Source organism: Pelecanus crispus, chromosome 5, assembly GCF_030463565.1.
Source record: "Pelecanus crispus isolate bPelCri1 chromosome 5, bPelCri1.pri, whole genome shotgun sequence".
Classification (NCBI taxonomy): Eukaryota; Metazoa; Chordata; class Aves; order Pelecaniformes; family Pelecanidae; genus Pelecanus; species Pelecanus crispus.
Window position 1 is genome coordinate 51294406 of NC_134647.1, and position 15408 is coordinate 51309813.

The 15408-nt window shown below is 49.3% G+C and overlaps 1 protein-coding gene across 1 annotated transcript in view; it reads left to right on the forward strand.

The window, feature by feature from the left end:
- The first annotated feature begins 7986 nt into the window (after positions 1 to 7986).
- Positions 7987 to 15408, forward strand: part of NMNAT2 (nicotinamide nucleotide adenylyltransferase 2) — a 28521-nt gene continuing 21099 nt past the window's right edge. The window contains exon 1 of the mRNA XM_075711319.1: positions 7987 to 8071. Coding sequence (XP_075567434.1) covers positions 7987 to 8071 — 85 coding nt within the window. The remainder of the gene's footprint in view (positions 8072 to 15408) is intronic.

A 15408-nucleotide genomic window follows, 5' to 3' on the forward strand; every position in this document is an offset into this window, starting at 1 on the left:
GAGGGAAGCTATGACCCGTCAGGGCAACCTGCCCAGCCACAAGGCCTCCCTTCACCTTTTCTCACTCCTCTTGAATATCTTCCAGCTACAGAAGCCTGCACAGGTTCTTCTCTGTTTTTCAGGGCTTTTCCTCTGGATTGTGGAATCTTTCACTTCCCTATGAGTTTCTGCGCTGTTGGAACAGATCTGTCCATTAGGACAATGTGTCCATGAATTTTTCTCTCCAGCCCACTCTTCTTGCCTCTTGGAGAGCTCTTCTGCATCCCTGCACCTCCAGATTTGGCCTCAGTTTCTCCCACATGGCATTTCTGAGGACTTGGCGTTGCTGCTGATTGCTCTGTTTCTTATGAAATTCTACTTCAAACCTTTTGGTGCACACAGCAAGGGGGCTAATTTCCTTCCATTTAAGGGGAAGCCACAAGTCAATCTCCCCTTAGTTTTGTTCCAAGAGATTTGCAATGGAAGTCTTATCTTCAAAGAAGCAGGTTTCTTACAGAGGTCAACACATTTAACACATTTTTAACATTAATGGGTCAATAACTGTGGCTTACCATTTTATTAATTACAGAGCATCGGGAAGGATTTGATTCCCCAGATGAAGATGGCAGACCAGAGACCCTGTGAACTCAGTGAATAACCCTGGCCCTACACACCAGCAATGCAGCCAAAGTGCCCAGGAGCGAAGCTGCCCTGCTCTCTGGAGGGAAAGCCTCATAATCCCAAATGTGAATCTGTTTTACAGCCTTCGACAGCCTGTTACCGTAGGAGCTCAGCATTTCACAGACCTTCAACACGTTTATCCTCAAAGCACTGATCCAGCCTGCTCTAAGAGGAGAGCGAGTGACCATCCCCACTTAACAGATAGTCAGAGGAGCAGAAGAGATTTCCTCAAGGTTGTTTAAGATAAGAATGGAGAGGTGGACCAAATCAGAGCCTGCTCCTGTCCTTCTTCATTAACACTTACATCTTTAATTGTCCAGGAATGTCCTGTGAGCGTTGCAGAGTCCAAGGTCTCCCTTTTGTGTGTGTAAACTCTCCCCCTGTTTTCACATATAGATGTGACCGCTGGGCAGCCCTCTGTCTCAGTGCCAAATCTTGGCTTTTAGGTCTTTGAGACATCACATTTTCCTGATGCTCAGGGTAAAAACCTGGGATCAAGGAAAGATGAGAGTATAGCTCAACAGCTGAATGATAAAACACCAGATTCTCTGCAGGTCTGGTGATTATTTCAATCTAAATGTTGTGAATATGGGAAATTAGCACTCCAAAGCAATTGAAGAACTCGAAGGAAGAAACAAAGTATGAAGATACCTAAACAATCTTAATTTTGCCCTGTATTCATCCCTCTCAGTAATTATGTTACCTGTGATTAAAATCTATTTGTTGTCATCCCAGATTATACTACTTAGATTTTTAATTGTTAGTGATGAAAGTTCCATCTTACCCTAATTATAACCTCATTTCTCCAAATATAGCCTATACGCAAAACTTCAGGAATTTTGACTGTATAGAGGTTTGTCAAGTCTTCATTATTCCCTTGCAAATATCACTCAGAACAAAGAAAAAAAAATGTAAAATGGGCTGCATCTCTTAAAGAAATCCTTTTTAATCCTTATAATTCATAAAATACCTAATGGATTTACTTTTAATTCTTTGAGAGTAAGTGCTGCATGTTCTGGAAAGAAGTACCCTTTCACACTAAATAGAAGCTAAATCCCTCTTGGAAGGGAAAGAGAAAGCAGCCGTTCCTGGGAGCCACGCTGAGTGCCTCCAGCTCGCACTCCCATAGTGCATAACCCAGCTCAGATCGTGACTGTGCAGATCGATCCACCCTGCACAGCTGAGCTGTAGCCTCAGACAGAATTAGAGACATTAAAATGCCTGTGGAGCTAATTGCATCTGTGGCCAATGCTCAGCTGCTGAACATGGGCGAGAAAGAAATCTCTTACCAAGCTGACCTTCCTGAGGAGATATCTTGAAAAGTCCTAGAAATGCTGCACAGCTCCTGGGGATGGTTTGCAGAGACCACCGCACTGGGGTGTTAGGTCCACAACCTCAGCACATCCCCAGGACCCCACAGGAGCTTTGTCCGACAGCACCCTTAGGTAGCTTCTTCCAGGACATGATGAACCATGCCCTGAGAAAAGCTCTTGAGCTAGAAGAGGCGGGGACTGGTTGGTCCCTGGCCACGCTCTCCAGGCTACTCATGAATTTTCAGGCCTCAGTTATAAGTTATCTCTTGCACCGGCTTAAGACCCCTGCTCACTCCTTCCTTGTTGGAATGTCTGCTTCTACCTTGGGTCACCAGAAATGGAAGGTTTCTCCCTTTAGGCCAGGCTGTCCCATCCCACGTGGCCTCAGACCTGGTTGCCACAGGTTTGGCAGCTCCCTCCAGCTCAACCAGGCCCACGCCATAACAGCTACCCCCAAGCCTTGCCCATGTACTTCCACTTACTGCCCTGTGTGGTTGCTCCATGATCAACTGGTTCACCTTGGCCAGTCCAGCCTGGCCCAATCTGCCAGTCCAGTCTGGCATGTGGGGAGCAGAACTGAACCCCCTTGTTAGCTCTAGACAGCAAGGCTCTGAATTGCGGTGATGTGGGTTCACAACTGATTTAAGCCCCTCTAGCTCCCCGGCTGGACCTTGCAATCGCTCGGCTGTGGGTAACACAGCCAAAGGACTCAGTTTGATTTGTGCTTGCTGGGTCCAGCAGCAGAGAGATGGGGGGTCACCCAAGCTCAGGGTCCCTTCCCATACAGCAGGTCCCATCTGGGATCAGCCCATGGGGAAAGGAGCCGGGAGACATGTGAGGAACCTTCTCAGGGCCTCCATCCTATGCTTGGGAGATGCTTTTAAGCTTGGCTCCCTGCTTGCCTGCCTTTGCAGAGCAGCCCTCTCCCACTGCCCCTCCCTCCCCCGCCCCAGCAGGAATTGCTCTTTTCTCCAATAGATTTGGGTTGTTTTAAAGAGTTTGCAAACTGTCAGTTTAAAAGCCTTAAGCTAGAAGGTTTCCCTTCCTCCTCCCAAGCCCAAGGGGAGAGACAAGGTGAAAGGCAATGCCGGGAGGACCAAGGAGCCCCCATGCCTCACCCTGGTGAACACAGGCATGATCTTCCTGCCTTCTCCTGCACGGCCCCATAGCTCATGGGGCCCAGCTGTCCGGACAGTGAAGAGCCGGACAGATCCATGCGCAGAAATACCCTTGGTGTGAACCACAGGTGATGTTTCAGGTGTGCTTAACAGGTCTAGCCTTGCTTCTCAAGTCCCACAGGCAATGATTTTGCAGTGTTGCTACAAGCTCCCTGTGTTGGAGTAGGCAAGTCACTGAGTTTCTCTGTGCTATTTTCTTCCTCAGAGAATAAAACCAAGGTAATCATCCTTCTGTCCTCTGTCTGTTCTGCTGCACCAGCTCCGCAGATGGCAGATGGCTGCTTGCCACCAAGGGCTGGGTTGGAGCCCAAATCAGCTGGGGGTCTTGGGGTGCTCCGGCACTGCACAGCAATCACAGCCGGGGCTGGCATGGAGCATCTGGCTCCTGCGGCTGGGGCCGTTGTCTTCACTGGTGGGAAATTTCCTGTGGGAAATACACCCACATGTTCAGGGAAGGCAGCAAAGAAAAGAAAATAAAGGCTGGGTTGGAAAACCTTGGGGGGAAAAAAGGTGAAATAACCTCTTCCCGCACACATAGTCTGCTTTGGAGGCAAGGAACCTCTCCCTGCGCAGTTCCCTCTGCACCCTGGTCTCTACCAGGCACTTGGCTCTGGGTGCACATGTCAGCGGGCTGTGCCTCGGGCTGGCTGATCCACTGCACAGCCTGGCAGGCGTCACTCCCGCGCCAAAACCCGCTGCTGCTCCCGAACCGGCAGCGTTGCTAAGTGACAGCTGATTTACCACATCACTTACCCACCCTGGCATGCAGCAGAAAAGCAAAGGAAGAGGTATGGGCAGCGCTGGCCAGACCTCACCCCCACCACAGCCGGGCAGTGCGTAACCCACATCTGGACTGGCCACCTTAACCTTTCGCTGTCTGGTGTTTAAGGTCAAACCCCAGCATGAAATGGAGCAGGCAGAGAGATTCAGCCAAGAGCTGGCAGGCCCGGTGGGCCGTGGTGGGGATCACCAGGCAGTGGGAGCTTTCTCCTACGACATCAGCACCTGATGCGCCTACGGCTAAAGGTGCTGCAGCCTACGGAAGGCTGAAGGGAAAAGATGCCTCCCTGCAAAATTTCCTATGCAAAATTAGTGGGGAAAGGGATTAGGATTAACAAAAAATTCGTTTTCATGTGTCTCACCTGAGCTTCAGTCTCTTCTGTGTGAAAGGAGTCAATGAAGGAGTCTTCTTGTAAACGGCAAACCCCCACATTTCAAATTGGTGCAGAGTTGTACTGCCCCAAGGGAAGGGGGTAGGACACCATCTTAGGTGGGAACATGCAGGAGAGAAGCACCATGTTGCCTATTGACAAGACCTCTCGCAGCTCTGGGCCTGAGCCAAACCAGTAGTGTCACAATGCTGTTCCCATCCAAAACCCGTGCTGACGTACAGCGGGGTGAGACAAAGAGCTCTGGGCCCATCACCAGGGCAGATGGCTGAACTGAGAGGAGCCCAAGGTCGGGTCTTGTGCAGAAACCATGGCAGCTCGCAGCTTGATCCATTGCTTTGCACAAGCAAGGATTGCTCCCTCTGGTAGAGACACTGGAGCATCCACAATGGAAAATAAGCACTGTTATACCTGCCTTGCCAGCGTGGAAACCAGCTTGCCCAGAAACATCTTATAGTTCGGCACCAAAAATATGGCAATTCAGGTCTCCCTGGTTTCCAAAGGAAAAGAGGTTTCTGTCTCTTGGTGTATTAGACTCCAGCTTTTGAACCTGTTGGCTAATTTTTAACAAAATTGGAGAACAAGTTTTGTGGGGGGAGAGAGAGAGAGAGAGAGAGATACATGCACACAGAGGAACGGTCACTTGAAGAATGTCCTCTTTCTCTGCTGTCACCCTGAGGCTTATAAATGCTAATTAAACCCTGTGGTTTTAAAGGCAGAGTTATACTGAGCACAGCACCAGTGTTAAACTGCGAAAAGCCACATTTTTTCCTGAAGCAGCAAATCTCTCCCTTTTGGGGTAAGCTCGGAGGGGCAGCACAAAAAAATCCCAACAAAACCCCCATAATCTCATCCCACTGAGTCATCAAATGTCCATACAGAGCTAGTAAGAAGGTAGAGTACCACTTTCTGAGAAAACATAAAAATGCACCGTACCTTTCCTGACTTGATATTATTTCTTCATTTATTTATTGCCATTTCCTTGCACAGCCGATGGAAAGAGATGGGTCTGCTTCCCCTGGCCTTTCTGAGCCCAGCAAGCACATGTAACACCGATGTTTTTAGGACTCTGTTAGCCCTTTGCATGGATTAGGGGCCACTGCGTGCATCAAATTTGACGGCTGACCTCATTTGGACTTGCACCCAGGTCACGCTGCCACCAAGCTAGTTTTTTGGCAGGGGCCAGGGGCGGCAGCTGTGGGGGTAGCACCTCTACCACCCCGGCAGGGCAGTGTCTGGGCTGCTGTTCTTGATCCCACCTCATCCCCCAGCTCAGCCCGTCCTGCAGCCAATCTGCCACGTCCATGTCACCTACCAGCCCGTTGTCCTGCGGTTTGCTTGGCTTTGAGACTAACACTGAGAGTGAACCTCTGAGAACCCAAATCATTTTGTGTTTGCAGCAGCAAGATCCCCACCTGGATTTGCACTGGTGAGAAAACAGGATTCCCTTAAGGATTTTTGCCTGTAGACAGACATTTACACCTGTAACACCCTTTTTTTCTCCTACTTGAGAGTATTTTCCTAGTGTTTTGTTTTGTTTTGTTTTTTCCCTGGCTGTAAGAACCTCTGGCTAATGCATGTAAACTACGTTCTCCTTTCCACAGTGCATGTGCTGTATGGGTGGGGTTTTTAATGGTTTATTTAAATTCTGGCAGCTCTGCCTGCTTCCCTCCAGATCCCCATCCTGAAGCCTTCAACCTGCAAACCTATTCAAAGGGGGCTGTGAGCTCTCAAACACCAGCGGGTTTCAAGCCGCCTTGTCCCCAAAGAGGAGCACCCTGTCAGTATATCCCACATCTCCCTGGGGATCCGGAGGGAGTCGAAGGGTAGAGGCAGGGAGCAAGGGGCAGAGTACACCAGCTGTCTCAGCATCCCTCTCCCTCAATGCCAGCTTAGTCTGAATTAAAAATCAGCATAAAAATATAACCTCTGGGCATGTTACGGCTCCCCTACGTGGTGAGAGAGACCACCACTTGCTATCAGTGCGTGTTCCCGAGGGTATGGCTGCAGCCAGGGCCTTTGCAACAAGGATTTAAGGGTTCCCTGAGCAAATGGACTCAATATCTTCTTGGGTTCGTTCCCCGGGGGTCTTACTCCTTCATATCACTCAGGGATAGGACCGACAAGCATCCCAGCACCCAGCTGAGCTGCCAGGGCAAAAGTTTTCAAGGAAAGGACTGAAGTAATTCATCTTAGCAGGACAGGGAGAAATACACGCTGATGCTGCAGGCAGGGCTGAAAGTCACTGCCCCGGGAAGGCAGAGGGGAGATAATGGTGGCTGCGAAGCCCTGCCAGCCATACCTCTTAAGGACAGAGGGAGGAGGACAGATGAAGGAAGAGAAAGGGAAACCTGTTGGTGGCAAATAACTCCCTGCTGGGAGGAAAGGCTGTGTGTAGGAGATGGAGAGAAGCGACAGGATAGAGACAGCCTTTGGGAGGTGGCTGAAGGCAGCTGCCCGCAGCTCTGCCTGCAGCAGCTGTGAGCAGAGAGGGCTCTGCCGGCCCTTTCTCAGGGAGAGGAGCTTCTTTAGCAGAGAACAGCAATGCTGCAAGCATACAAACGAGAAATGAAGACAATTAGTCAGTCAGTCTGGTACAGGTTTACCTTGCTCTGAAGACTGGGTTTTGGTGCACCCACAGCATCTATGTGATCTTCACTTCCTTCAGACACTGAAATGGAGGTGTTGGGTGAAGCTCAAGTCCCCCAAGCCAGTTTCCCCATGGGGCCCCAGAAAAGGGTTTTGCAGCAATGCTGCACTGGGGCTGGGGCCGCTGGGAGGCCCGCGTGGGTCCCGGGCCGGGGCTGCGGGTGCTGGGGTCTCTGGGGTCATCTGAGCAGGACTGGGGGAACTGGCAGAGCATAGCTGCTCTCAAACACTGAGTTGGGTGTATGGGTGGGTGTGTGTTATGTCTCCTCAGCCCTGGGGATGCCAACGTGTCACCTCTGCTTGGGGGGGGGACACACAGCCCCTGTGTGTGTGCGCGTATTATGTGCGCGTAGGTATCTGCCACCTCTCCCCAGCCCTCTTTGGAGGAGGGAGATGCATCTCTGTGTATGTGTGTGTGCGCGCACACCTGAAGTTGCGCACGTGTGCACACGTGTATGTGTGCACGCATGTGTGTGCATGCATATACAGGGGGTGTGCAGGCGGATGTATGCATATACAGGGTGTACATGCATGTGTGGGCATGGGCGCATATGTGTGCAAAGGTGTGTGCGCGCATTTGTGCCTGTGGAGTCGGGTGCGGGCGTGTGTTCGTGTGCACACGTGTATGTGCATACATATATATATATATATGTGCGACTGTGTGTGTACGTACGCAGGTGTCTGGCCGCAGCCCCCGGGCGGGGGGGGCACCGCCTGCCTGCGCGGGTGTGCGTGTCCGTGCCATTCCTGCGTGTGCTCGCCCGGCTGCGTGTGCCAGCCCGCCCGGCCACCCGCCCGTGCCCGCGGGGGTGTGCGTGCCCCGGGCCGTGCGTGGCGGGGGGCGGCGCCGGCCCCGGCCCCGGCCCCGGCCCCGCTCCCGCAGCCGCGGCCCCGCCCCTTCCCGCCCCGGCCCCGCTCCCCTCCTCCCTCCCGCCCTCCCGCCGCCGCAGCCGCACCGAGACACAAAAAGCGGCTGGGGCAGGGCTGGGCAGGGCCGGGCAGGGCCGCGCCGGCACCATGACGGAGACCACCAAAACCCACGTTATCCTGCTGGCCTGCGGCAGCTTCAACCCCATCACCAAGGGCCACATCCAGATGTTCGGTCAGTCCCGCCGGGACCGCCGGCAGCAGGGCGGGGAGAGGGGTGCGGGGAGGGGGGTCGGGGCTGCACCCCGGGGAGGGACGGCGCGGGGGAGCATTTCGGGCGGTGCAGCCCCGTTCCCCGGGGACCGCAGCGGGCGGGAGGCGCGGGGCCGCCCCGGCCGGGAGCTGTCCGCGGCGGCGGTGCTGAAAGAGCCGCGGGCGGAGGCCGACCCGGGCCTCGGCCCCCGGCCGCACCGGCGGCCGACAGCAGAAAGGCTGACCCCCAGCCTTGGGGTATGCTTCCCTTGAGAGAGCGGGGTTCCCCCCCTCTGCACTCACCTTGTCAGGCTTCCGCCCCCTCAAAACCCCTGGGGTCTGTCCTGGCGAGGGCTCCTGGCAGGGTTTGTACGCTGCCCCTTGCCCGTTTGGTCTGCGAGCCTGCGGTCGCTGCAGCACTTTTATATCCTGTCTGACCAGGGAGGGAGGGAGGGACCGGGCCAGGCAGCTAAAGCCGGGTATGGCAGACGTGAACAAAAATATAGGCAGTTAGCTGAAATATTAGAATACGCGACCTTCAGACTGATAATAGGGCGAAGGAATCGGAAACGTTTGTGTGAGATGACTGATATTACTGAACATCTGTGAGATGATCCGAATGACGGGGATGCTAGAATCACTGCTACAGCCTGTTCAGGCAAGACAAGAGGGAGGGAGGGAGAGAGGGATGGAGGAAGGGCAGTCTCTGTCAACGGCAGTCTGACATGCCATAAATACTGACGGTTCAGGTAAAGCTCAAAATGCCTGGAGATCCTTATATAAACAGTGACTTCCCTGGGGTGGGGAAGAGTCCTGTGAGGGTGAAGTGTCCACTGCAGACCACCGAAAAAAAATGGGAGTAGAAAGATCACCTCCTCTAATATCCCTTCCTGGAGTGCAGAGAGAGGAACCATCGCTGATGTCTGATAGGAGATTTGAGGCTGGGGAGCAGATGCTGAAGGTCTTGTGCTACAGTTGGAGAAGCATCCCTGGGGTTTCTAAAAGCTGTGCATAAGTTTCTAAGTGCAAAAATGATTGAAATCAGCTTGGGGTATTTCTGCGTCAGACCTTGTTTTAGTAGATTGTAATGAGTTGGGCAGAAGGCTAGAAAATTATGGTTTTCTAGATGCAAATGATCACATTGTTATTCCATTTCATAAGTTCCAGCAAAATGTAGTCCTGGGCACCAACAAGTAACAAGAGGAACTATGTAAAAATAAAAACAATAATTAAATGAAGTCACAGGGACTTGGTTGATAGAAGCAACTATCGATAAAACAGATTTCTGTAATCCACATTATTTAGTCCTAGATGATATTTTGATTAAGAAAAGTAGCACTAAAAATAACAAGGTGGTCCATATTCAGTGGACTAAAAACCAGTAACAAGATATAATTTAGAAAATAAGGATCAGTGAGATATTGGTATGCAGTGGGTGTTTTTAGTAGACCCCTGATGAGATTCTTTTTTTTTTTTTTTTTTTGCTCAGTACTGTTCAGTATCTTTGTCAATGACCTGGAAGAAAATACATAATCCCCGCTGGTAAAAAGTGCCCAAAGTAGGTAGAATAGCAATTAATGGTGGTAACAAGTCACTTGTGCTGCCCAGCTCGGGTTGTTTGATAAAAAGGTCTTGTTCAAACAGCGAAGTCAAATGCAAAGTCATATGTCCAGCAAGGAGGAACACACATCAAATATAAACAAGAGGCAAATGTCTTCTGCCAAACAGAGACTGTGTAAAGGACTGAGGAGTGATTGTACGTAGCCCGCTGAATACAAACTCTGTGTGACACTGTAAATAAAGCAGCAAATACAATCTTTGTAGATATAAGCAGGGGAATATCAAGCAGAAGGAGAAAGGTTGTATTATTTTCATGTACAGCATTAGCAAAACCCTTCTTGGAGAAACAGTAACAAAAATTACTTTAGCTCCGGAAACAAGGCTTTGTGGCAAGAATGTAGAGAGGCTTAGTCTAGATCCATCCTTAAAGATGTTAAGTAGCAGCTTGATCATGGCCTTTAAGTACCTGCTTGGTGGAGGCATATGTGATATGTGATGGAAGGGAGCTCCTTTATTCAGCAGAATAAGGACTGGTGAGATGCCAGGAGCAGGTTTGGATACCACACAACTTCAAACTACAAATATGGTGTGTGGTTTTGAGTGAAGGTAATCGAGTAGCAGGAAAAAGTATTTGGGTGCCTGATGGATTCTCCATCACCTGAAGGCTGTAAATCAAGACCTAAACATCTTTCAGGAAGACGTTTTAGCTCAAAGAGGATGGCTTGATGTGGTAATTTTCTATGCGTATGTCCTGTAGAGATCCTGGAATATAAGCCTTGAGATACCTGATATGGACAAATGAGTCTTTCATGAGGAAAGGACACAGAATCTAGCTTCTAAATCCCTGTTCATTTTTGTTTGAAGAGCACTTCCCCCAAGTCTAAAAGAATAATCATGTGAAGCCATGGGAATCTCAACCAAAATCTGTTATTCGTTTAGCTCTGTGCTATACAAGTCCAACCAAAACAGTACTCCATCCTGTAAATGTTGCATTTCAAACAGCTGAATTTGTGCAAAAATATTGTCTTTATCTTTCAGACAAATATTTGCACTTTGTGAGCCTGATAGGAGGATATTTTGCTTCACGTAGAGAGATACAATTTATCTATTTAACACATGGCACTAATTAAGCCAAAAGGAAGTATAAGATTTGCACTGTTATGCCACTATAGACATACCATTGTATGCCAACCATAATTTTTCTCAGTCTGGATCTTACCATGTTTTATTCAGGCCAAAAGCCAACCTTTTCCCGTAGGATTTTTGCCTGAATAAGAGATTGGTTAATTTTTTGGAAGTCTCTTCTAGTGGGGGAAAGGTTCTCACTGGGTTATGTTTTTCCACCAGTCATGTGAATTTAAGACTCAATATCATCATTATCCTTGAGTTTCCAGAAAGCTGGGATTCTTGATACAAACTCAGACCTGCAACTGCAGCCCACCGCTGACCCTTGCATCTGTGTGGAGCTGAACTTATTGCAACAGGGCTCCCTCTGTCCTCTGCCAGTTAAAAGGCTGGGTCACTAGGGCTCACCAAATGAGGTTGATTCATGTCTGTGTATATAAAATGAATACCATACATATAAATTAATAATTAACATAAGATACATAACGTATAATAAAAAAGTAGGTGAGATACGGTGCTGTACGGCCAAGGAGTTGAGACAAACACCCACATAGCCCTGAAAACACTCTGAGTTATTTGTGGTATCAGATGTGCTTTGCGATATGCGTATATCCTGAGTCACAAATTTGAGTTGTATTTTCTAGCTTTATGTGGCTATGAGAAACAGTTTAGGATGCTAATGTCGGGGGGAAGAAAGGCGGGAGGAGAGAAGAGGGCAGAGGTTGTTTCTAAAACTTGACATGAACATTGGTGGTCTTTAGCCCGAAATGAAAATCCATTTATATCCTGAAAAGGCACAGAGAAGAAAAAGCAGATCCCATGCAAAAAGTCTTAATAATTGGAGAAAAATAAGATTCAGAACAAAATCCTGCATTATAGTCACATGAAAACCCCGCCACTGTTTGGTGCCAGAGAGCCCAACTGCTTACCTCAGCCAGCACTGCCAACAGACACCCAAACTGAAACCAATTTACTTTAATTTCCCGCTGACACCCAGGGAAACGCTGAGCATGGGGTAGATGCTTAACCTTCCACCCCTGCAGCTGGCTCAGGAGGGGAACCTCCAAGATGTCCCAGCGCTGGCTTCAGCATCTCAGTGCTGAAATGCTGGGGACAGGCGGAGCGGCACAGCACTGCCAGCCACAGGATTTGCTGCCAAAAGGACATGTCCCTCCATCTTGGTCTCGCTGCGATTCGCTTACAGCTTCCTTCCCGTGCAAGTGATGCCACCCAAAGGACGAAAGCCAATGAACCAATGTCAAAAGCAAAATCTAATCTGCGCAGCCCTGCTAACACACTGAAGCCCGTGCTGGCGCTCTTCCAGCTGATGAGCTTGTGCTTGCTTTGACAATTAAATCATTTCCCCACCCTGTCCCAGCTCAGGGAACCCCAACACAACAGTGTCCTCCTCCTCCCGCTTGGAGTTCAGAGCATGAAAACCAAAGGGCAACACAAAGAGCAAGGTAGAAAGTGTATTTTTCAATCAAAAAACCCCCATGGTTCACTTTGAAGGTGGTCTTGGGTAAAATACTGGGAATAAAGGCATCACTGTGCAAGGTCAGAGGCTCCGGGTTTTGCATGGCTCTCTCTCCTGGTGTTTCAGGATTGGAGAGGGAGCCAACAAACGGCCAGAGTTGGAGGGAGGAGATTCTGATAAGTGAGTTTATTCGTAGCTCTGCAGGGGAAAGGGCTTGTCCTGTCCCATGGATATGTGAGAATCAGAGAGTTGTTCTGATGATTTCTTCAAACTGAAACATGAGTGGTTCGGTAGAGGGAGAAGGTATCAGGTCGATCAAGATGCAGTGTTTTGACATTGATTTTTTCTTCTATTTTTTCTTTTTATTCAATTTTCTTATATTGTAGAAGAAAAGGCCTCTCTGTAAATGCCACATTCTCCATTTTGGCACATTAGGCATTTTTTTTCTTGCTTTTTTAAAGTTTTGAAATTCCTCCCAACCCATCCTTTCATGTGCAAACTTCTGGCTTCAAGGAAACGGCCTTGCTCGCCAAACGCGGTTTTATTTCTGCCCAGCTCTAAGAGCAGCCTGACGCAGCTTCATCTCCAGAGCTTGGGTCACCTATCAAACGCAACCCTTTTTGACATGTCTCTGTCCCCCATTCCACCTCTGCATCAGCCTTTGATTAGCAGAGCTTTATTTGGGATTTCCCTGCCCTTGCAGAGGAAGGTTTCAAGCCATCCTTCCTCTCTCCTGGCTGCACAGTGCCCATGACATCCAGCGATGCGGAGGCTGGGGGCAGCAGGGACACTCAGAGCTGGGCTCAGAGGCAGCAGTTTGGGTGACCCCCAAGGAAAGGGTTGAGATGTTGTTATTTCACTCCGCAAGAGGCAGCTGGCTTTTTTTTACAATTTTTTTTTTTTTTTTCACTATCAAATGTTTTACAGCAAATAGGTGATTTTAACCAAATCTGTAGTGTCTCAGTTGTGGCCTTCTCATAGGGAGTCTCAGTACCTTAGATGGTTTAAACCTGTTTGGCCATCGAGTTTCCCACCCGCTTAATTTCAAACAGTGCCAGGACCTGGACTTGTGCAAGAAAACATAGCTCATAGATAGGGTGAATCTTGAAATTCAGCAAATCTCCACTATTTTTCCCTTCCCCGCCCTTTTTCTTTAATTAGAGTTACATTTTCCTTATATCCTATGTACATCTGTTATTGAAGACTTTATATCCCAACCAACAGCTGGGTAAAAAACGTTTCTGATGGAAAACAATGAAAGAGGACTCTGCCATCAGAAGTAAAACTCTTCATTGCATGGCTTCTTAAGAAAATTTGAGCAATTAAACATCCCAGCAGGCTGCTCTTTGATTATTCAATGCAGCCCTTCTAGAGGAGCATCACTGAGGTCTGCTGCATCACATAAATAGGGTTTTGAGATAAAGGGATGGATTTTTTTGTAAGTAGAGAGGGAGGAAGAGGCAGGAGCTTTTGTTTATGGTGTGTTGTTTTAATATCCTGAATTTCAAGAATCACTTTTTCTTATTTTGTTGAGATGACTGAACTGCAGAGCAGTTTAATGAGAGCATCGCTGCCTGGGATGGAGCTGGGAGAAATGCATGAGCAGAATGCTCACCCTTTCCCCTTTTGCTTAAATGCGAATACATCTGCAAATAACCAGAAGCAAAATTCTGCCTGTCCGCTCCCCCTTCCCCCTGCTTCTAGCAAAAGCTTGTCAGGAGCTCGAGAGAGGCTTTGCCTCTGCCATCTGTAACATGAGTAAGAAGTCAAGGCCTCTGCAAGGCTGCCTCGTGTTTCCATTTCATCTCCGGGCTGAAATCTGAATGCGTAATTAGCTGGAGCAATCGATGGAGTGAGAGGTGGGTAATGGGACTCTGGGAGGATGTGACAGACAGGGAGGGCCTGATTCAGCCCCGGCTTTGCTCTGCACGGCATTGGCAGGGCTCGGGAAGTGCAGGCAGCGCAGCAGTGGGAGGGATCCGACCCGGGGCAGAGCCAGGACAGACATTACTTGTAACACCCGGGGTGATTTATTGGACATGGGGAGTTGCAGCATCTGTGCTCACCTCTGAGCAGCTTTTTAAGTTAACTCTGGACAGGCTCTGCGATGCCATAGAGGTGCTTCCACTAACACCCAAGCTGCTGAAATTACAGCAAACAGCCAAAATCTTTCATAGGTAGAAGGGGTCTGGGAGGGCAAGACGTGTCCAGCCTGGCCAGGTGCTCCCAGCTCAAAGTGGTGGCAGACGGCAAAACCAGTCAGCCCAGCCTTGTGCCATGGGGGGTGAGTCACCAACACACCTCCACTCTTAGCACTTGCCCAAAATGTGCTGAAACCGCAGTTTCTTGGGCGCTGTGCCAGGAGGACAGAGCAGCACTGGCAGGACCACAGCACCCATGGCTCTTTTGGGTGCCATTATATATTGGTTAATGTCACATTCCCATCACTGCACCCCATACAGACTCCTTTTTTCATGGCCTTTACTGCCGGCTTCCTGCATCTCAAGCATCTCATCTCTTCTTTATGACACACAGAGAGGAGGAGTTTTCCCAAGCACCAGATTAAACTCCATCAATAACTACTCAGGGATTCTTTTAAAATATTTATAAGCTCTTAAATATTTAGCAGTATTTATTATGGTCTGTGAGACATTACATTGTCTCTATGACAATGCCACCTCCCAAAATGTGCCACATATCTTCTCTTACTTCCACCGAGTATAAACAAACCCAGCAGTGAGAAATCCAGTCTTACAACCTCATTCAAGAAAGAAACAGGGACTCCGCTTCTGTTTAAAAACTGTTTGTGCTCACTAAGATGCTCGCACCTCCTGCATCGTCTTCTCTGATACTTTTTAACAGCAGCCTGTGCAATGCCAAGGGTATCAATTAGCTGAATGCTAAACCCCAGCAGTGGCAGCCCACGTCTCTTGTGCGACCTTGGGCAAGTCACTTAATCTCTGCCGACCTTTGCAAGGGGGACGGAACTCACATCGTGCCTTTCCCTGCCAGGCTGCTGTGGGTTTGTGTCGAGTACCGCAGCGATGGGGGACCCAGGTAGGAGTGGCTTGTGATTAGGCTGATCTTTGTGCATCTGAGCAGCAGCTGGCCCAAAATAGACATCCTCACTGCTCCATGCTCTGGCCTCCAAAATCCTT